Genomic DNA, 23,398 nt, shown 5'->3' with positions numbered 1-23,398 from the left:
TGACTTAGTTTACCCAGTTAAAAATTAGAATAGCAATGCAGTACCACTTTTCAGGTTTCTTGTGAAGATCGGTAAATTAGTATTTTGTGAAGTGTTTTTGATCCCTCAGAAGAAAGAAAGGAGCTAATCTAAGACAGATGCAGTATTTAGAATTGCAAAGTATTACATTTATGATTGCTATTTACTGAGTCAAATTCTGCAGTGATTTACAACCTGTGCATTTCAATTGGCTTCAATTTAATATGACTCACTGCATATTTTAATCCATCATCTGTGGACTCACATGGGATTCTAAGACAATCCAAGAAGCTAATTGAAATGGCAGAGGCTCCAAATTCCACCTATTTAAGATTTAAACATGGGCTTTGAGTGATCTGCAACAAAAAAACCTGCAGACTGGAGATACCAGTTTCATGAACAAATTTCACTTTGATACATAGCCTATTTTTGACTGTTTGGTATTTTTTGAAGCTCCTGTCCTTGTTTCAGATTTAGCATAGCTAGCGCTACATACTTATTGCTACTTTGAGTCACACTGACAATTGATGTGCAAACTCAAGAATATAAATTTGCCGTTTAGGTCTAACGAAGCCTGGACAGAGCACTGCCATCCCGGCTTCGTGTGGCTCCTCCGTGTAGTTTTCCATTTCAAAGAACTGAAATAACCATTCACCCGATATGCGAATAACCATTCACCAGGCTATGTGAACCACGCTTGACATTTTTTTTTTTAATGCTGCCAAAGACTGCCAGAAATCTTAATTGGGTAACTGCATCAATCTGTTTGTACATCTCCTACACACGCAACAACGATATCCTCCCTCTTGGGAAACCGTGAAACTAAGTATATACTTCAAATGGTGAATTTCAAGCCTATTTCTGTCGGTCCTTGCATCAACCGTACCGCAGCAGAAGTCCCACAGTGGAGCCGGCCCACGGAGCGCTCACCCCACCGTCACCTCAGGTGAGCACAGCGGGGCGGGGTGGCACTGAGCCCACCCCGCCTCTCAACCCACCCACGCAACTAACCACGGCGCCGTGCCCGACCCCGCGGCGCCCCCCTGTGCGAAACCTCCGCCCTCACCACCCCGGGCCGCCTGGCCAAGAGCTTGGCATGAAGAAACCGCCACCCCGGCCCGTCCGGGCAGAAAGGGGGCAGCACGGAGCGCGGTGTCCCGCCGGGCCGCCGGCGTAGCGCGGGCGGGAAGGGGCGCCCGGGCAGGCCGCGGCACCGACGGGGCGGCTTCCCCTCATCCTCACACAGCGCGGGGCGGGAAAGGGGCAGCGAGAGGGCGAGAGCCACATCCCCATCCCCATCCCCATCCCCATCCCCATCCCTGTCCCTGTCCCTGTCCCTGTCAGGGCGGCCCCGTCCCTCCACAGAGCGGCCTCCCTCACCGCCCCCGCCCCCGCCCCCGCTCCGCCCCGCCCCCTCCCCCTCCCCCTCCCTTCCCGCTCTGCGCACGCGCAGACGCCCCCTCGCGCCCGGCCGTTGCGGGCCCGCTTCTAGACGAAGCGCGCGGCAGCGTCGGAAGTGACGCCATCTGCCCGGCCTGGCAACCGTTACCCGGGTAACCGAGCGGCGCGGGGGGAGGGGAGGCGCGGCCCGCGCGGGGGGCGGGGGGCGAGGGGCGAGGGGCGGGGGGGGGGTTGGGCCGCCCCAGGGCGCCGCCGGCATCGTGGGGGCGGCCCGGGGCGGGGAGCAGCGGCCCCGCTGTGTCCTCATCTCCCCTCCCGCCGTCGCCGTGAGGGGCCGGGCCCTCCCTCGGAGGCCTCGGGGCGCCCCCCAAGCTGAGGGGGCGGCCGGGGCCCCGCCGGGCCCGGGTGCCAGCCCGGGGCCTCTGTGAGGATGGTGCGCCCGCCCGGCAGCCCCCTGCCCCGCAGCCCTCTGCCCCGCCGAGGCCTCTTGGCATCTCTTCTGTCTCCCCTGCAGAGGGTTTTTCCAGGCCACGAGCATGAGTGACCAAATCAAGTTCATTGTGGAGAAGCTCAATCAGGAGCCCTTCAAGAAGAACTACAATTTAATCACGTTCGACTCCTTAGAGTCGATGCAGCTGTTGCAGCTGCTCAGTGATGTGCTGGGGGAGATTGACCCAAAGGTAAGGAAGGAGATCAGCAGTGTTCAGACGTGGGTGACGGAGAACGTCTTCTTAAACGGGCTTGCCACAGGAATTGCGCAGAATGCTTTTATTTAGGGCCAGCTCTGTATATCTCGTGGCATGTTTGGTTTACCAAAATAGCTTTTATGAATCTTCACGGAAATAAATGTGCCTGGCAAGAATCCTCGCTGTCTATGTACCTACTTGTTTTGGGGAAACTAGCAAATGTTTCTTGGGCCAGAGATACTGGATCCTTGTCCCCCAGAGACTGATGACTCTATATTTTTTTCCTTGGGAATCATGATACAGATCCTAACTTTGTTCATACTGACAATGATCGCGTTCTTAAGACAAAAGTCAGGCCGTGTCTTGCTCACATATCCAGGGCAGGAATTGATCAAGATCTGAACCTCATGATTCAGCTGTAGCAGTGGATATTGACTCCCTCTCCCTTGAGGCTACCAAAGCTGTGTGTAGGTGTGGAAGCTATCATTCATACACGTGGGTCTCAGAAACATGCACCCTGTCGTGCCAGCATTGGTGACTTCTGAGGTGAAAGCAATCAGTTTGTCTGTGTAGATGAGGACTCATTACCAGGAAGAATGTATGCCTGAAATAAAGTTACCTGAACACATGGTTAGAGAAGAGTCCATTAGAAGAGAATCAGAATTTGGTCATAAAAAGGGCATTTGGTATGAAACATCTCACTGCATTTACATATCATGTATCAAGTGGATAGTGTTTTAGTGTCATCAGTTAATTAATATGACTTGTACAAATATTGGTTAATTATTTCTTTTTAACTTTTTAAGCATGCTGTTGACATTAGAGAGGAAACGCCGGAACAAACAGCTAAAAGAATGTTGAGTCTTCTTGGTATCCTTAAATACAAACCTCCAGGAAGTATATCAGACTTGTAAGTATCTTTTTGTCTATAAATAGTGTTAAAATATATTTGTCTTAAAGACAAACTGTTGAAATGGCTTGGCAAGCAAAAACATGTGCATCATCTAAATTTAATATATTGCTACTTGAAAGATACCATGAACAGTTACTCTTTGTCCAGTCACCATTTCCTCATTCAAAGAGGAAAAAATGGTCATAATAAATTCTTTCACTTTCTGATTTAATCACAAGTTTATTTCTATGATTTGGCTTTGTTCTACAGCTTCAATGGTAATAACCTCCATTCAGTAGTTGTGTGTATTTTGACTTTGATTATCCTAGTGATTATGTTTAACGTTTTGAAGACAGTTCCTCTGCTGCCCCCCACAGAATACCTATTATTTGGGATAGGCGATGCCTGCAGAAGACTGTTGACTGCCCTTCAGTCGTGCTCCCCGTGCCTGAGAGCTGCTGCCCGAGGTGCTGTTGCAGAGTCAGCCAGGAGAGGGTGCCGCATGACTGGCAGGGTCAGTCCCTTCCGGCTCCCTGGCAGAGCAGGCTCACGAGGCTGCATTGCACCCTCCAGTAGCAGGTTATAATTCAGAAAACCTACACTCTTCCCACCTTGCCTTTGTTCTTGGAGAACATCGCAGAAATGGAAGACCCACTGTTGCAGGCTTTAGCCTTTTTATGTGTATGGGCTTGTATCTGTCTCAAGGTAGCAGAAGCAGGTCATAAATGGCAAACTGGCATCATGAACACTTTCTCTCTTAATAGCATTAAGAAAGCCATTAGGCAAACAGAGAAAGAATGTCAAAATACTGTAAATTGCTTGTTCCAAGCCAGTGTTCTTTAGTCTGAGATTTATGGGTAGCAGCTGATGTTTGCTTTCTGTTGTTGTTGTATAGGAGTGCATTTCGCCAAGGGTTAGTTACTGGAAGCAAATCTGTAATTCATCCTGTCTTACATTGGCTTCTTCAGAGGACCAATGAACTTAAGAAAAGAGCCTACCTGGCACGTTTCTTAGTAAGACTGGAAGTGCCAGCTGAGTTCCTACAGGATGATACTGTGGCTGAAACCAACAAACAGGTAGCATTTTTCATGAATATCAACATTTTACATTAATTAATTAAAGTGGCAGTAGGAGGAGGGATAAATGAATTGGGGAGTTACTGTTGAGATGGAAGTGTTTAAATGAGTTACGTTAAAGCATGTTAGAATCAAAGGTAGGCAAAGATTCACAATAAAGATGTATTTCTTGAGTACCTTTCTTCAGATAACCCCAAAGTTGTATATTAATATTGCATTGCATTAAAAGATTTTAAAGACATTAAATACTGGGTACCAAGTGATGTTCAGATCATGTTGGCTAAGAGAGCTTTTTATTTCTTAAGTTTTAAATGCTTTTTTTTTTCTTGCTGTGAAATATGACATAGATATTTTTAACTTTATAAATTATCAGTTCTAATCAATCCAGGCAACACTGTGACCAAAAGTCATCGTCTCCTAATTGTCTATTGATTGTAAAATATTTTGCCTCTAATGTTTGTATTAGTTTTATCACGCTTCTGCTTTGACCATTTGTTTTTTGTGGATAAGTAAAAAATTTCTTTTTCCCAGACTGACATTCCTACTCTTTATGTTTTCACTTCTTTTGTGAGCGTTAAATGTTGATCTTAGATAGTCAAACTGGGTGGGTCTGAAATTTAAAGTTTAAAGTGAACCAAAGATATATTTTTAGATTTGTATTGTCTGAGGTACATATTTACTTAATTTCTATCCAGTTTTCTGTGCCTTTTGTTATATATAATGGCTTGCAAAATCACAGTGTTTTTGAACGTTTGTAACAGGTAACTACATTTATTAACTGTGCACCAGCAAAGCTGTATAGCTTGACTGAAGCTTGACTAACCCTTTTTCTTTTTTGTTGCTGCTGACGCTATCTGATTTCTAATTTATAATAACTAAGCAGAAGTAGCAATGAGAGAAAGAAATGTAGATTGTATGTCTTTTCAGTATGTCGCAATCCCAATATGTATAAATATCCAACTCCGTTATTTCCGTTATGTAAGATGTGTTCCATTTTAGGATCACAGTAATATAACTATCTTATTAAACTAATACCCTACTGACTAATTCAAAATAGAAGCTGGGGTAATATGGTGCTTTTATGTAATTTAATGTTGCCATGCAAATATTTAGATACTAATGAATTAAAGAATTTAACCTACAGTAATTGGATAGAGAGGCTTGAAATACTGTATTTTGTGAGAAACATTTCAAATATGAGAGCTTAGAAATGTTAGAATATGGTCAAGTTTTATCAGTATAGAGTATTAAGCTTAAATGTATTTTTCCACGTTGTTTAAACACAATACTCAGAAGAGTTGCCACTTTCCCAGTTGTGTTGTGATTTGGACATCAGGTTGGCAACAGTATGTAATTTTAAAAGTAAGCAACTTTAGATATAAATCTAGTTGTCCAGCCTTGAATGCGTTGCCCTCAGGTGCCAGGAATATCTCCACTGTTGGAACCTGTGGGTTTTCTTTGGTCATTTGTGTGTATGTCAATTATTTCGGGTAGAGTGTGTACAGATGGACCAGTTGCACAATGTCTTTTATTCAGTGAAAGTGAGAAACCTTCCCTTTGTTATGATCCGGCAAACCATGCTATGCCTTTGTTCAGGTCTTGCCTTTGGTCCTGAAATTTTATGCCCTGATAAGGGAAGGGCTTAGTGAACTCACCTTTTGAAAGAGCTGGAGAGTCCACACAGAGGAAAGCTGTTGGAGATCAGCAATCATGAGTACTGTTGCTCAGAGACTACATGCTATTTCATTATTTGTTAAAGTACTTAACTTCTATAATGCATAAGCGACTGAAGGCCAGTTGTGTTTTTACTCCCACTTTTTTGTAACACATTCTTCACCATCCAGCCTGTGTATACCTTACTGTACTTTTATTTGCCATTTAATCAAGCTCCTTCTCCATTATTTTATCTTTTTCTCAATCTCAGTCTGTAGCCATTTTATTGTTATTCTTTGAATTCATTCCAGCTTGTCAGTGTGTGCCTGATACTGAAACGCCCAGAAATGAACAGAGCATTCTAGATGCTGGTTCCCCAGGTTTTTATAAAGTAGGATCACTGCTTCACTGCTCAGGAATATGTCATCTTTGTTTGAACTGGCCTCTGCTGTTGCCATATTGTGCTCAACGTTCATATCAATTGCTCTTTCCAGAAAGTAAAAAAGTACTCAATATTCTGTTTTTAGATTTCTCCATTCTTACTGAGTGGCTGTTTCTGCAGAGATTATCTTTCCCTATATCCTAGCTTGCAGTTCTCCAAGTTGAATCTAAATTTATTTCCTATCCAGATTTCTAAACTCTTTCTGTCCCCTGTTATTTCTCTACCCACACAGACTTTCACACTGCCTCTCAGTTTAAGATTACTGGTGGGCAATTTACTGGTGTGGAAGTAGCACACTGTCTACTTCTTTCCAGCTATCAAACTATGTATATCAATCTCTGTAATATAGAGATACTGAGGGCACAATTCTGCAATGTGTCAAGACCCTGGTGCCCAATTACAATCAAAATGATTTCTTATATGTTAAGTAGTCAGGTGTGCTCTTGGACCACTTTGCAGGCCAGAAGCTCGGTATCCTATAAACTCAAGCCCCTGTGCTTAGATCAAGACTCTTGTGAGATCAAGATATTCCTTTGTGGGCTGATAAATTTACATATGTGAGGTACTCAGATTTATAGTAAGGGAGAATAATTTGTTAATGTAGCATTGTTCCTTTCAGATAACATCTTATCTTCCTGTTTTGAAAATACACTATGTATTACAAGGGAAGAGGTGAAATCAGTGAAGAAATTCTGAAACTTCTGAGTGCACCTTCAAACAAAAGATAATTCACTGTGGGGTTGTTTTTTTTGTTTTATAAGTTGATAAACTTTTGTGATGAAAACTCTCTTTAAATCTTGTGCTCACCATATATATATATATATATATATTTATTTATTTATTTATATTTATTGTCTTAGTAATAAAGCAACGTGTTGGTCTGGAAACCCTTAGCCACAAAGCTCATTTTTCATATTTTTACCTCATTTTATAGTATGAAGAACTTATGGAAGCATTCAAAAACCTACATAAGGAATGTGAGCAGCTCAGAACATCTGGTTTCTCTACTGCAGAAATAAGAAGGGTAAAAACCTGACAAAACTGTATGACTTTTGTTTAGATTTTTTTTTTAATGTCTTATTTTTGTTGGTTTTGTGGCCTCATTGCAGTGCATACGATGTAGAGGTCATAACTGATAGGTACTACAGCTGCCTTTCTGAAATTGTTCTTTGTTGGCAAACAGAGTAGAAAGCCATCGCTCACACTCACAACTGGGTTTTCTGAAGCAGATTGGGAAACAAGGCTGCCAAGACTGTTCAGAATGATTTTCAAATATTAGAACTCCCTTTTCCCCATGAACACAAACTGATTTAAAACCTTCTGCTTTACTGATACAGGGTAATAATTTCAGAGGCCGTTGAATGAACTGAGAGCTTAAGTCAACAAAAATGGTGATCTTGTGTGGTTGTGGTGTTAAGTAAAGATAATTGCCCTGTTTCAGCAAAATATTTAAGCACATATCTGTCTTTCCAATGAGATGTATGCATAAGCTAAGAAAATGTTGAGATAGGCCTAAATTTGCATCATTTATTTCCCTTCTCTCATTAATATCTATCTGTGGAGTCCTGCTGTTGTAAAATATGATTAAAAAGGAGAACAAGAATCAGATCCATGTTTAAGAACTAGCAAGTATCTCTTTTAACACAATTTCAATGGAAAAAGTGGCAATAGACAACACTCCTATGCAACTTAATGCAAAATTGCCTGCCAGGGAGAGGGTAATGATGGTAACATTTAAGAACATATGTTTGACTGCATCAGATGTTGAATTCATGCTGGTTTTACTTAGTTGTTTTTGTTTGTTTGTTTTTATTTTAGAGTAATTCACCTGCTTTTATTTTAAGTATTCACACTAATACTCAAGGATGCGGATAAAGTATTAAAGAGAGTGGGAATTGGGGGGGAAGTAAGAGAGAAGAGAATCTGGAATCCTGGATGTTCTGATCATAGATCTATACAATTATAACAGTTTCAATGTATTCAGAGAAGGATTCTGATTTTCATATTAATTTGAGCAGAATCTCATGTAATCCATATTGTGTTGTAAATAAATTAACATTTCTGTATTTTTGCTGCTTTTCAGGATATCAGTGCAATGGAAGAGGAGAAAGATCAACTCATCAAAAGAGTGGAGCGTCTTAAGAAGAGGGTAATAAGAGAAGTAACACTGTTACATTTCAGTGTCATAATCCTTGGCTTGCAACTCTGATTTTGGAATGCAAACAAGGATTAAGATAAACATACTGAATGTCTAGGAAGGAATCAAATAACTAATTGACCCACAGGGAATCTCCCTAGGCATTAGTCCAGAGCTTTTAAGAGTCTTGAGTCCAGTGCTTTGCTGTCATTTCTGAGTAGTAACATGTATGGAAAGGAAGTGCTAAGTGGGCTTGTGAGACATATGATCGCCTTAATATATTTCTCAACTATTTGACAGTAACATGCACTATTTATCCACTTGCTGTAGGTGGAGACAGTACAAAATCATCAACGAATGCTTGAAATAGCAAGACAGCTTCGCTTAGAAAAAGAGAGAGAAGAATCTTTGGCTCAACAGAAACAAGAACAAAAAAATCAGGTATTGACATGAAAGTATACCCCTTAAAATAGTTGTTGACATCTGTTTGGGGATAATGCATTTAAAGAATAACATCAGAGACAGCAGTACAGAGGTTCTCCCAACACCAGAAAATTAAACACCATTTAAAATAAGAATATCTATGTACATTTTAAAGGAAAAGACTTGACCCTGCAAGTTCTGAACACCTCGTTCAAGATACTTGGCTGCCTCAGCTGCCACTGACATCATTGTTTAGCAGTCCCAGGAAATGTTCCATGACTTATCGTTGTAGCACCCAGAGAGAGATCATTAGCTTTATGATAGTGAGCAAATGTTTCCTTAGCTTGATTTATATCCCTCTGCATTTGCACTAAGATTTCAGATGGGAAGTAACACAGCAAGTACCTCAGTTTTTCACTGTGCTTTGGAGGGGAGGATATGTATTCAGGAGCAACTTGGGGTTTTGGTCTTCAAGTCTGACGAAGATGATGTGTCACTGGAAGCAGTTGGCATCCTAATCTAAGGGTGGATTTTTATTCCTGAGATATGTTGTCAAAACAAATTATTTTTAACAAACTCCAGTGCCATATTATAATATCATCACACCAAGTTCTATTGATTTCAAATATAACATGAACTTGAAAGATGTATTAAAAGGGGAAAACCCCAGATTTCTAGTATTGTAGTCTATATCTGGATTTCAAATCAATGTGGATATTACTGGATGGGCTTTCAGCTGTTGGGTCTTTGCTTGAATCTAAGTGAGATGTCCAGCTAATTCCACTTTTTCACACCTAGCTCTCTAAATCACAGAAATGCTAATCAACTGGGTGTTGTTTGGCAACAAGCTCTCCAGCGTGTTCTCAACTTGGCTCAGTATTAGAACAGTGGATTGCTGTGACAGTTCAGCTGCATTTCAAGAACTGCAGTATAGCTACCTACTGCAATCCTGATTCTAGCCGTCTTTTTTGTTGTTCTTATATTTGAGACACTAATATTTTTGGTTAAAAAATTGTTTAATGAATTTCTGCCATAAAGAAAATGTCACTTGGGAATAGTTCAAGAATAATACTTCCTTTAATTAACTCTAGAGAATATCAAATAAATCCCGGCCAATTGTTGAAAATTTGTTTTGGCATGTTACCTTGTGAATCAGATGATCACCAGATGCTTAAAGCTGCTGGTTTTTGTGTTTGGGATTCTTTTTGATACTCCTTTGTTTTGGTTGTGCTTTGAATATACATGACAAAGGAATGAGCTTATGTATATGTACAATTATCTCTCAAAAGTTGTTCCATGCAGAGCAGAGACTGCAAAGAGTGCAGCTCCAGCTGAAAGAGATGCATCATGCAGTAGTGGATTCAAAACCTGAAAGTAAGTAGTAATCCATAAAGCTTGGGTGTTTACATTTCTTCTCCTGTTAGAAATGAAATCAACACTGGATGGCTGTCAATATTACGGTAGTGCCAAAAAAAGCATATAGGAATTTGAGAGAAGCTAAAGAAAGAAAGAACTTGTCTTCTAAAGGCACATGCTGGAGATCCAAAGGCTGAATGTGCTTTGCCACAGAAAGCCTGGGAGATAATCACAAGGGAAGATGATGAGATACCTTGGTCGTGTTTTTGAGGTTCAGGTTTTTTTCTTACCTTACAAACAGCTAAATACTGAATATTAACCAAAATATTCTGCAAGGGAAAACAGTTGGAACTAAAAGGGGTTGGAGAAAGCAGAAGCATCTTTAAAAGACAGACTTCTGATTCAGAAAGCTTTTTGTCTTGTATTTGTAATTGGGAATAGATAAAATGTTGCTTCTTAAATTTTCTCAGTGAATGTACAAATACATTTAATACTGTGTTTTATTCAGTATAGACTTGTTTTTGTAGTTACCTTCTGTTCGTAAAATATTTGTTTGAAAAGTTTTAAGACTTCTTTCTCAAAGTAGTGTGAGTTAGTACTGCAATTTTGTATGGTATCAAAAATAAAGCCACTTCCTAATTAAGCTTTTTATATAGACCATGGGTTATATGTGTGTGTGTGTATGCGTATATATATATACATATATGTACATATATACACACACACATACACACATATATGTATGTATGTGTATATATATACACATACATACATACCTACATATAAAATACTTTGTTCTCATGATGTGACTGTTGCCAATTACATTAATAATGGCAAGAGTGCTTCTCATTTTCAGTGGTATCTCAATCTGCAGATAACCTCACCAACATAAATTATACTACTTGTGAAGTAAGTTAATACTCTATGATCATTTATAAAAATAGCAAATGGGAAGAAACTTCAGTTGCAAGATAAATGCAAAACTAACTGTCTGCAAAGGCTACAGTTTTACAACATTTAGGTTTCTGATGATTTAATTATTTTGAAGGAAATGTAGCTAGGATTAGCTTGGCAGTTTGGCAACAAAACTGGAAGTCAGTTTAGGATTTATTGTTTCTGATGTATGTGGCCTTTGGCAAATCACTTAACCCTCTTCAGTTTGTCTCTTGCATTTGGTTATTAGTAACACATCACAGGATTGACAGAAGCTTTATGTGTTGTTTATACAGTCATTGGGAATGATTTATAGGGAAATACTTTACTGTATGGAGGACTGTAATATGAGGGTATAAGTCTCAGAATGATCCTTATCATAGGGCTTTTTCAGTTGCATTCTAACTTGCTGTGGTGAAAAATGCTGTAGAATAATTTTTGTTATATGTCTGTATTACTGTCATGGTATTATCCATTAAAAAGCAATTTCTAAATTCTTGCCATTTTTCTAAGATTTGTGCACCCAGAACTCCTGTTGAGCAGGTTGGACATCAATACACGTATGAGTTACTTCCCAAAGGATAGAATCTGAGTCTTTTTAGATTTATATTTAGCAAAGTAAATCATTGTCCTACTCTTTCAAGTACATTTGATATTCCAACTGCATCACAGATCTGCTTTGGCTGTTTCAATATGCCTCAAATCCTTCCTCAAACAGCAGTTGTTTTGGGTTTAGAGGATTTTTTTTTCAGTGATCAGCATAGTGTATTATCGTTACTTCTTAAATTTACATTTTAAAAAAAGTATTTCATAATTTTTTAAAAATGTTATGATACTTCATCAGCTACTGAACCACAAATGGAACTGAAAGAATATCTGAACTATCTTCTTTACTCAAAGAAACCTGCGACTGATTTTATAACTGTTCCATTCTTGTAGTAGCTATCAGAGAGTTTATGCAGCAAAGTTGTGTCAACATTTCTATTTCAGTTCCTGGGGTATTTTTAAGGCCAATGGAAACTTGATGGATTCAGTTCACAGGAGCAAAGGCAACATAATAAAAAGTCAGTAAATACGTAACTTAATCATTGAGATGAAAATATAGATAAAGTTAACATATTTAACTCCTTTATCTTGAGCCCTGCATGAAAGGGGGGAAAGAAAAGTGTTTAGATGTTCTGAAGAAAAACTTGGAATCATTACTTTAAGAGACTTGTGTTGAAATTTTGCCCAAAGAAAGACTCCAAGATTTAGCTTTCTAATTGCTTTTCCTTGTAGTAATTACAAAGACACTGCCTGTAGTAGCAATTACAGAATGACAACTGTGTTTTTTAAATAATTGAAATTAGGGGACCAAAATGCATTAAACAGGATTCCATTTATTTTAAAAGCTTTGTTGGTCTACAGTTAGCACAATTTATTTCATTTTAAAAATTCCCTTTGGCTGCAATGCTGTAGCTCAGCTGCCTACTCATATCACTATAACTTCTATGCTGTCAATTCAAAGGCTGTTTGGTAGCTGTGGATTTTCACTGGAAGTTAGATACTTTCCCTTAAAATCATTTCCTCCATTTTGAATACTTCCAGTGTTTTTACTTCCAAAACAAGATAAAATTAAAAAAGTTGTTGTTAATGAGTGGAAGCTTCTTAAGGATGCATACTGGTTTGATTACTTCATCCTGTAATTAATTTAGAATGAAGTTTTCTTTATAGAAATGTAAGGGAACTCTTTAAGGAATGCAACTAGAACATATTTATGAGTTTCATTAGCATCAGTCTGCTTTAGCTGGGCCAGGTAAATGTAGCTAATGTTTAGTGATTTTTTTTTTCTTTTAGCAAGATAATATGATATTTAGAAGAACTTTTATTGTATTGTGAAAAACAAGTTGATCATTATGAAATGTTCTGCACACTAAAATTGATAACACTGGTTTCCATACAACACTCCTTCCCTGTTTATTAACTGCAGTACTACTCAGTGTGTTGCTTAACTGCAGAGGTGGTTGCTGCGATTAGAACTAACATAAGTGACATGAATTTGCAGTTTCTAATTTTTCATTCCAGATATGAATAGTATTTTTATTGACTCTGACCACTAGCTAGAATAACCTAACTCATACTTTCTCAGCAAGATTGCCATCTTTTTGCTTTGAATATCTCTGCTGGCACAAATACAAATTGTTAACGCCAAGAAGTGAACTGAATTACTGAAATTCTTGATCTCTGTCCATTGTACAGAACATTGTTGTTCATTTCATTGGCAGAAATACTGAGAAGTGGTAACTGGCTTGAAAATATTGATTGAGAGAATGTATTAAAATGATTGTTGTTGATAAACAGTGAAATGTGTAATTTATATACTTCATTAAGTTAATACATTGTAATAGATTTAGAGCACTGAGGCCTTCAAAGGTACCAGTTAAAGAGGAATTGCTTTATACAGATCTGTTTTGTGTCATTCTGTACACTTGATGAAAAATAGCAGTTTAGGATGCTATTATTAACATATTCCATTTGAATGAAAACATTAACATTATTCTTTTGTTTGGTTTGAATCTTCATTTGATCCCCAGAACTGTCTTTCCCTAAAATTCCAAGTTTAAATAATCTCCATCAACACTGCTGACCAGGTTATAATTGAAGTTATAGATGTGTATGGTAAAGGAGAATGGCTTAGTTGGAACTTGTTTAATAAAAATATTTAAAGATGGAAATAAAATTACTGTTGATGCAAGCTTGGGGGAAAACACTTTTAAACTAAGTTGATATCTTTGATGAGAACACAGGTCTGGTTGGTAAGGCTAATGGTATTGCTATGGTTGACTTTTTAAATCCTTTGACTCACTATTTGCACTCCATTTTGATGAACAAACTAGGGCAGTAAAATTCAGCATGACATATATTAAATGGATTAAAAGTAGTTTATTGAATGTTTAAAAATGTAAATTAATCAGGGAATTAGCACTGAGTGGATGTTTCTAATGGGGACCTGCAGAAATCAGCTTTTGGTTCTCCACTGTTTATTATTTACATCAGAGTGACGTGAAAGAAAATAGCAAATGATCACTGCTAAAATTGTCAGATGAAATAAAGATTGGGGAAGTGACTGGATAACAAGGAGGGCAGACTATTGATTCGCAGGGACCTTAATCACTTAGTAAGCCAAGCATGAGCCAACAGTATATATTTTAATGAATAGCCAAATGTGATGCTCTTCCTCTAGGAATAATGTAGTTACAGGATGGAGGACTCGTTCCTAAGAACTGACTCTGAAAAGCGCTTGTGGGTCATGGCAGAAAAGTGGTAGAACTGGAGCTCCTAGTGGAAAGCTGCAGCCAAAGATTTGTTGCTGTCCTAGCATTTATTCATAGAAGAAAAATGGTGTAGGAGGATTATATTACCTCTGGTTTTAGGTCTGATATACCCCTCACTGCAACACTGTGTCCATTGTCTAGAAATTCAAGAAGAATGCTGAAAAATTAGAGAGGTTTCAAAGAGGACAAGAATAATTACGAGCATGGAAAGTATACCTTATAGTGGAAGATTCAGGAAGCTGTTTAGTTTTTCAAAGGAGATGTTGAAGGAATGGTTTGATCATAGTCTTTCAGTGCTTGCGTGTCTCAGACCTCTGTCTGATATATGGAAGAGGGAAGTGATATCGCTGGAAGGCACAGGCTGAATCATCTTAATACTCTTATATAGAGAACAATTGCAGAAAGGGAAGGGAGGACGTTGTTAAGCAAGTGAATGCCACGTGGAAGTCCATTCTAGACCTGCCTCCGTCACGGTCTTCCTATGTGATGTTAAACAAAGTGTTGGCAAATAGCCTATAAATGTGTTTTTTTTTTTCTTTAATCTGTAATTGTCGCAAATGTTTTTGGTATAAATTGCACAACTGGTGGCCTGTAAAGGGAAAAGAAGTAGGAATTTAAGTGTAAGGTAAATCAGGCTTTTTATCCGTTAGTAGAACTAAGTAGGGAAAGTTGCCTGATTCCTACATGACCAAGTAAGCACTAAGAAACTATCTCCCACCCCTCTCTTTGTAATAATAATAATAATAAAAAAAAGGAATGGAAAACATGAGGAATTGCTGTTAATAGCTCTTCGCATGTAAATACATGGTTGGCAGAACCTGACTAAAATAGGGCAAAGAGCCAGACTTATTGTGCAGCTTACGTATATAGATTTTGTAACCATAAGCCAATGTTAAAACATTAAAAACAGGATTTTGGAGTGTGTAATGGAAAGATTTAAAGTATGCTTGCTTTGCTTTCCTCTAGCCTGGGAATTTGGGAAAAAAAAAAGTTTCACTGGGGGGGGGAAAAAAAAGAGTTGCCCTGTGTTTGTTTTGTTTTTTAAGGTTCTGTTAAGCAGCAGAAATAGCACTTAAGTAGTTACTTCTGCAAATGTCAAATCCTACAGGAGGAAAAATATATCCGAAAGTATTTAGGAAAGAAGCTGTATTAGTCATGAGTGATGCTGACATCATCATGTCTTTCCCCATCAAGATGTCAAGTTTTAACTTGCTTCATTGCTTGCTGCACCTTCCAGAGCAAGCGTGATGCAAAAGCAGTCAGGGTTTAAAAGAAGTTGGTAACAGCTCTCAGGTTATCTGAGAAATAAATCCAGGCAGTAATCAAGGTTATACCCTGTGAAGTCAATAGGTCTCTGCTCTTATGAAGGCACTTGTTCAGGCATGGTAGTTTCCAGAATTTAGTATCATATGTACAGTAAATTGTTTAGGCACGTACAGCTTTATAAGAAAGCTGGAGTATTACCAGAAGTAAAGTATAGGTTACATATGCTGATTTTTTTTGCTCTTAAGAGGAAATTGGAAAAAAAGAAATTAGTTTGATAAATTTAAAACATTAACATTCAATATGGGAACAATTTAATTGCTATCACGTTGATTTCCACGCCAAAGTTCTTGATTAGAAATATCAAATTGGGAGTTGTGTTCCTAGTCATTTCTGAGGTGATAGCTCAGCTCATGGTGTATGTGGGAAGCCATGCTGTATTTGCAGAGGTGATAGATTTAGTGAAACATTAAAACCTAGTCCGTCCTGCCCGGCTCTGTAGTGAGCTGAGGAAGGCTGAAGCCAGTTCTTCTGAAAGAAACAAGAGGGAATTCTTACATGTTGATTAATATTCTCTTTGAGTAAATCCAATTCTGATATCTCAGGGTGTAGCTGTGGTGCCAAGTACATAATGGCTATTGCACACAGAGTAACCACACTCACCGTTCTGAAACCGCTATTGATGCTGCTCCTTTGTTTTGCATTAAACTTTTCCTGAAGGGTAAAACATCCTATCATAGTGTTGCTTTCCATAAAAACATAGATTGACAGACTAAACTGCTGGAAAAGAGGAATTCCCACTCATTTTTAGTTTGTGTTGACTTCACTTCATTAGCAGCAGCGCTTTCCCTAAGGGCTGTTTTCTTTCTTCTGTTTCTCGAGGACTTTTCTCAAGACCTAAGAACGTCTTATTTCCTCTCTGGCAGCCAAAGCAAGTAGCTTTGCTTTCAGTCTGAACTGAAAGCAGAGGGTGAGGAGGATCTGTCAGTACCCTGTTTCTAGAGGTAAATAGCTGCAGAATAACAATGGCCCCTTTTCCTAGGCTTGTATTTCACTTTGCTTGGACCTTCTCCTTTTGTCAGTCAGTGGTATGGTCAGCAGGCTCTTCAGCCCGAGTCCCAAAACTCCACTTTGACCTGCATCGTCTACTGTCTCTGTTTTAGCAACATCAGCTGTACTCTTGTATCTCTATGCAGTAAGTGAAAGAGACAGCGACTTGGAATTTCTTGTTTTTCTTGGCATTTCATGGTAATTTCATATTCTTTACAAAAAAAGAAGTTTTAAAAAGTACCTGGAATGCTTGCCTTTCTTTTGGTCTGAAGTACTTATTCCCACTTTCATCTGACATACAACTTCCCAATCTCATTGTAGTCCTTGGCACAGGTGTCTTGGCACTACAGCTGCCTGTTGTCAGCTGAAGATTGTGCAATGTAACTTAAATAATTATTTTATTGTATTCTGTCACATTTTTCCAGCTGTGTATTGTTCTTTCTGAATGTACCTGTGTTTATAAACTATCTGCAAAGGAGGCTAAATTACTCTACCTAGCAAGAGCCAAGTCATCATAAGCATGGTGATATGCAGTGTGCATCAGGCTTGTATAGAGCAAAATTTGTAAATGTGTTTGCTTTTCTCAACAGGATTCTTGACCTTACTCAGCAATTTCTTCTTGTTTTTTTCAATTTTATTTTTATTTTCAGCATTCTTGGTCAACATGCTGTCCTGAGATTAGACATTTGTTCTCATAGGAAAAAAATAGTCTATTTCTTACTTACGGAGAAGTAACTTTTAAGTGCTCTGGCAATGTAGAATACCTTTAAAGTAGATATACATTTAATTCACCTCACTTTAAGGCCTTTTTAGATACCGACGTAGAATAAAGAAGTTTTATTTCAATGGAGAATTTCCAAAGACGTAAAAATAATCTATACGTGAGTTAGGTCAAATTAAGATCTTTGTGCTCTATTTTGAGATGCAGTTAAAAGATTCACATTGAAATAATTTCAGCTGTAGATGACATAACTCACATGAAGCAAGCACCTATGCATTCTATGGGTGGAACCAACTTCTGGGTGCTTGCTCCGCTGCTCCAGCCATGGAAGTTCCAAGGGATATGAGTTTAGAGGAAGCCCTGAGCAAGTCGTCATAGCTGTGGCATGCTTTGCTGTCCCTCTCCCTGAATGCGCATAAGCGACCTAAGTCAGGCCCTCAATTTTAAAAACTTCAGAAGAATTTAGTTCACAACAAAAAAATACCATAGAATCCAGTATGTTGATGTGTATCTAATGGCTTTCAATGCCATTCTTTTGTGTAAGGTTTTACTTGTTTACTGATTTAAAGAATTTGTTGAGGAATTAATAACTGTAAAGTTAGAGATATAGATTGGTAATAGGTGTAATATACAGTATATTGTTTAATATCCAGATTAACAATCTAGATCAAGTAACTACCTATTTCTTTGATTTTTGAGAGGAAGACTCAAACATTATGCTGTTATTATTGTAATCTACTGCTAAATAGTTTGAAGTGTTGGTGAAATGAAACCTAACTTATCTAATTACTCTGTTTAGACACACATTGATTTAATTTATTTTAAGGCTTAATGAAGAAGTTGGAAGAGGAGATAAAGTTCAATTCATACCTGGTTACTGAAAAATTACCTAGAGAGCTTGAAAGTAAGAAGAAATCATTGTATTTTTTACAAAAGGTGGTTGTAGAGCCAGCTATGAGCCAATCTGATCTCAATGTACTTGAAATCAAGGTAAGTTGACAAAAGTCACACCTAATTTGTGTTCCTTAGCATGCTCTAGAGTTCTTGTACATTGTAATTCTCTTATCCTTACTTTACATCCTTGAGAAAATGTGTTTAATTCCCAAAGGAAATTCCCTTCAGTTCTAAAAGTAAAGCAGATGTGTCATTCACTAAATGCAAGCTCTTATCTAAGTAAAAAAAATCCACCTATCCTCAAATGCTATTTAGAAAATTGCGTTAGCAATTTGCTGTGGTATGAACAAAGATGTTAATTTAGCACTGGAGTTTTGATTTTTGTTCTCTTCAATTTTAGCTTGTTTTAAATCCTTAAAGAGGCTATGACATTAGTGGAGTTTATATCAACATATAAAGAGTGATTATGCAGTGGAGAACAACCTTCTCTGAACAGTGTATCTCAGCAATAGTCCGTCTTGGTCAATGTGTGATGGCTGAGAACTCCTTTGTGTTTGGAATAGTTGTGTATTATTGATGTTTTCGTTGGTAAGAACAAAGCAAAGTTGTGTATCGGATATTTGTTTTAATTTTCCTTTTTTTTCCAGATATTAAAAGCTAATTCTGTTAGAATGAGCAAAATCCTTAATCCTAATATATATCCTAGTTGTGTAGGGAAATCTAAGCCTAAAAATTTAATAATTATGTTACTGAGCAAGTTTAGGATCTGACAGACTTGGTGTTATAGCAAAACATAATTTATAATTGACCAAATGTGTGATTTGTTGCCACAGAAGTACGTCTGTATATTTCATTCAGTGAAGTTTTCATATTTGCATCATCATAATGAAAGATTAAACATGTAATATTATGTTTTAGAGGAATTTAGAGGAGCACTATTTATTAGTATTTCTGTTGATTGTGATGAAAGTTTTCGAAAATGTTAGCTAGGGCAGGAAGGATAGTTTTGCGTACCACTGTGTACACTATTCAGTCTGAATGTCCTGTCTTTCCCTTCCCAGCTGGTTTTTTATATTCCCAGGATCTCCAACCGTTAATTTGCTGTGAAAGACGGATAATGAAGAAACAGCGCTTTTGTGATAGATCAGAGAATGATTTACCCATGGGGCTGTTAGGGCTGTCACCCCCCATTCTTGCTGTGTCTTGACAGCAGAGAGGTTCAGCATCTACGTCGACATGCTGGTAGCCTGAGCGTTCACTCTCCTAGTGCATGTCACATTAGTGTAATGAAGAAATGCCTGCAGGTTTTCTGGATGTTCCTAGACAAGAACTGGCAGTCAAGTGCCAGCAAGAATATGTTCAAATTTTAAGGTTAAGTCTGTTTATCGTAACAGTAAAATCAATGACAGCCCAATGCCCTTCTGGATCCTGATCATTATATTTTTAAGGATGACAGCATTATTAAACTGTAGATTAGATCTGAAACGTTAGACTAGCTCTGTAATTCAACCTCTGCCTTCCCAGCGTATTTTTTCTAATCAAAATAATGTCTGTGGTTGCAATCATTTCTTTTAGACATAGTTGAAGCCCTGCTTTGCACCTTATTTTTCCAAGTGTATCGTTGGGTTGTGGCAATATTTTAAAGCGCCTCAAGATCTTTTTTTCCCTATGAGGTTCCCTGTTAATTTGTTGTATTTTGGAAGAATGTTCATCTTATTATCTAATAAAAGCAGGCTGTGTACTTGGTTGTTATCACAGCATGGCCTTAGACAGCATTCTTTGTAAAGTCAGTCTTCTATTATCTGAATGTCTGAAAAAGGAGCTGAGTTGCACTAAGCAACCTACTATCATGCATTTTATAATATATAAAACAGGAGTATTCACAGAAGGGAATCTATAAACCATCTTCAGATTCAGACCTGTTCTACCACTAATAGCTTTGGTAAAAGAAGAGAATTGTAGTATTGCAGTATTCTTATATTTGAAATACTTAGCTTTCAAAGTACACAGGTATTACTGGCAGAAATATTAAGGTAATTCCCAGCACTGTACCTGCATTATGCTTTAAATTCATTGGATTTCAGCACATATATACACTGCTTGCTTATCAGCACTCATCTAGCTAGCAGAGAATTAAAGGAAGGTTGCTTGGGCTTTTGTTTCCATGGCTGATGAGAGTCCCAGCGTACCATTAAGTCAGAATTGGAAAAGCTGGAAGCAGTACACTGGTATAGCTGTTTATTAGTTTTCAGGTACAGCAGGCTCTAAAGCTTCAGCTAGAATGAAGATCAAGAATTCGAGAATATGGGCAAACAGCTGCATTTTGTGGCAGTAGAAAGAATGTACCACAGAGCTGGAAGATGATGGTGTGGGAATCTTCAAAGAATTGATGAAATTTGCTGTTACTTAGTCTTAATCTGCTTCTCTTTAAACTGGTGATAAATGGTTGAGTGAAAAATATTTTAGCAAATATTGATAAAATTACATTTTCACATAATATATGGCAACATCACTCTTTTTTTTTAATCTCTGTGTGCCAATTTACAGGCATTTTCTGTCTGTTTGCACCAGCTCACTTCCTTTTCCGGGCCAACATCATGCTTCTGCAGGTCTTATCATAAGGGCGCAGAACTGAAAATCTAAAAACATAACCTCTTCCTGGACAATACTGAATGACTCATTGAGTTTTTTGGGTTTGTTTCTCTGTTTTAAAAATGGAACTAGTAATATTTCCTTCAGTTGCATTGTAAATTTGGTTTGCAAAGCATTTGATTTTCTTGGAGAAGACAAAGAAATAAAGCTTTATTTCCTTAGTTTTCTACTTTGTCTTCCAGATAAATGAAGTAAATGCACAAATTAATCAGCTTATTGAGAAGAGAATGATGAAGTATGAGCCAATTGACAGTAAATTTTCCATGTATCGTCAACAGGTAAGAAGGAACAAAACATTTTTTTAAGCAGAACCAGTAAAGCAATTTTAATCTTTGATTGAGTGTTTTACTTACTGTTTTTTCTTTAATTTATTTAGCATAAATCAGTAGACATAAATAATAATGGTAGACAAAAAACGAAATAAATAGCACTTGAATATATGTACGCTTAGAGCTTACTCAGACAATTGCTTTCAGTGGTGTTAGTGAGTTTGTATTAATTGCTGCCCCTAAGTGGATAGGTGTTGTCCTTGAGCTGCATCCCGGTAATTCTGGAAGGGTTTCTCAGGAGGAGCTATTTCGGTAAAGCTCCAGCTGTGGACAGATTCTTAGAAGACAGTGTGTGGGCTGACTGCTGCAGTCAGACCTAGATGCAAGGCTCACTTTCAGTTATGTTACTTGCTTGTGACTGACCACATGCTATTTTCCTGTTACACCTATTAAGAAGGTATTCTTTGCTTTTCATCTTAAGGCTATGAAATAATCTCTTTCTAAAATAGGCTATCTGGTCTAGTCTTAGTAAATTCACAAGTTATAAAAAGGATTTGTGAAATCTGAGATTTTCAGAGCTTACACAGAAACATAAGTGATTTTTTTTTCCAACAACCTGTATAGCTGTTAATTTTATGGAAGTTTTTCATGATAATGCTTATGGTTACAGTTAGAAAAAAAAAAAGGGTTAGGTAAGATGTATCAATAGGAGGAAAAAAATGTGATAAAACATGCTACAGTTCAATCGCAAATGCAATATGAAACACACAATTTTGTTTTGTAAGAGATACACTTCTTCCCTAAAGATTAACCTGCTACATAATGTGCTGGTACAAAAGACCAACTAGTTTGTGATATAGTTATGATGTTCAGTGGAGGAACTGCTCCAGGAATTCAGGTTTCCTTTGTGAGTTGAAAGCATATGGTGGTCTTTGCTTTGTTCTACTAGGGACTGGCTTCTGTTTCACAAAATAATCATATATATCATACTGCCGTTTGTCACAGCAGATAACTCATGAAGCGAAGAGCTGAGATGCTACCCTAGGCAGAATTCTCTATTAGATATATTTTTAGAAATAAAGCTGGTCCTTTTAACCTAGTGTGAGAAAGCTGTTGTGTCGTTTGCTTCATTTTTTTCTCAAGTTTTTCCTTTCATACAAAGAAACCAACTATGTGTCTAAATTCATGGATTGTGTTATTTTAAAATATTTTTAAATAGTACATTTCAGTAAGAGTATAATGTTTATTTTCTTCTGAACTAATTTAGACTTGTGTTCCTAAATCCATTAATCTCCTGGTCAAATGTTAGGTATTATTAAATATTCTACCTGCTATAAAATATTTTTTATTAAACATTTTATCTTCTAGACTCAAAGAAAGGGACTAATCTGTAATCTGCAGTATTTCTATACTGTATTGCTTTATTCCTTGTGTTTTAGCTATTTGCCAAGATTTAGTGCCTAGGTTCTGCTGTTAGTACAACATATTTCTGTAGGTTGGAGTAGGTTGGAGTTATAAAAATCTGTATTATGACATTTGTGAAATCTTGGATACCTTTCCAATTAAGCCATGTTGGTGTATCTTACATATGCACAAGAAGGAACTAAGTAGATGAAATAGAACGCTAAAATGCATACTCCTTTTTTTTCAATGAAAATGAAAAAATGAGGTGAAGGAGTGAATATCTAAAATGTAAAATATATCAACATGAATCTGGGGAAGTAAACATATGGGTGAAATCTCGGTTCTGCTAAAGAAAGTTGGGAGTTTGCAATCCACTTCAATGAAGCTGTGATTTAACCCACCATATATATAATGTGTAATCGTTGTTTTTTTCTTTGCAGAGACACGCTCACGTTTCTTAATGAAAGTCAGTTTCCTATAGTTGAAATGTTTTTAGTGGTGCCACGCCTGAAATTTAATGGATTATATTTTGCTAATGATTAAACAAGTGCAATTTTTATTTGACTTGTCTATATACATTTCTAATGATCACGCAGGCATCTATAATTGCTCGGAAAAAGGAAGCCAAGGCAGAAGAACTTCAGGCTGCTAAGGAAGAGATGTCAAACACTGAGAGGCAGATGCTACAGAAAACAAATCAGGCCCGTGAGTTAGAAGGCTCTGAAGTTTTGAAAGGGGATGAGGTATGCAAATTAACAGTGTATATGAGAAAGAGGAAATTCATAATAGATGGGTCAATTCTTGCTTACTCACA

The 23,398-nt window shown here is 37.8% G+C and overlaps 1 protein-coding gene across 1 annotated transcript in view; it reads left to right on the top strand.

The window, feature by feature from the left end:
* The first annotated feature begins 1,497 nt into the window (after positions 1-1,497).
* IFT81 (intraflagellar transport 81) overlaps positions 1,498-23,398 on the top strand; it is a 44,216-nt gene continuing 22,315 nt past the window's right edge. The window contains exons 1-11 of the mRNA XM_067307094.1: positions 1,498-1,571; positions 1,934-2,099; positions 2,912-3,015; positions 3,893-4,073; positions 7,103-7,192; positions 8,252-8,317; positions 8,636-8,746; positions 10,018-10,102; positions 18,192-18,355; positions 21,094-21,189; positions 23,181-23,327. Of these exons, the coding sequence (XP_067163195.1) occupies positions 1,956-2,099; positions 2,912-3,015; positions 3,893-4,073; positions 7,103-7,192; positions 8,252-8,317; positions 8,636-8,746; positions 10,018-10,102; positions 18,192-18,355; positions 21,094-21,189; positions 23,181-23,327 (1,188 nt within the window). The 5' untranslated portion in view covers positions 1,498-1,571; positions 1,934-1,955. The remainder of the gene's footprint in view (positions 1,572-1,933; positions 2,100-2,911; positions 3,016-3,892; positions 4,074-7,102; positions 7,193-8,251; positions 8,318-8,635; positions 8,747-10,017; positions 10,103-18,191; positions 18,356-21,093; positions 21,190-23,180; positions 23,328-23,398) is intronic.

This window comes from Apteryx mantelli, chromosome 17 (assembly GCF_036417845.1).
Source record: "Apteryx mantelli isolate bAptMan1 chromosome 17, bAptMan1.hap1, whole genome shotgun sequence".
Lineage (NCBI taxonomy): Eukaryota > Metazoa > Chordata > Aves > Apterygiformes > Apterygidae > Apteryx > Apteryx mantelli.
This window is presented reverse-complemented; position numbering and strand designations above follow the sequence as displayed.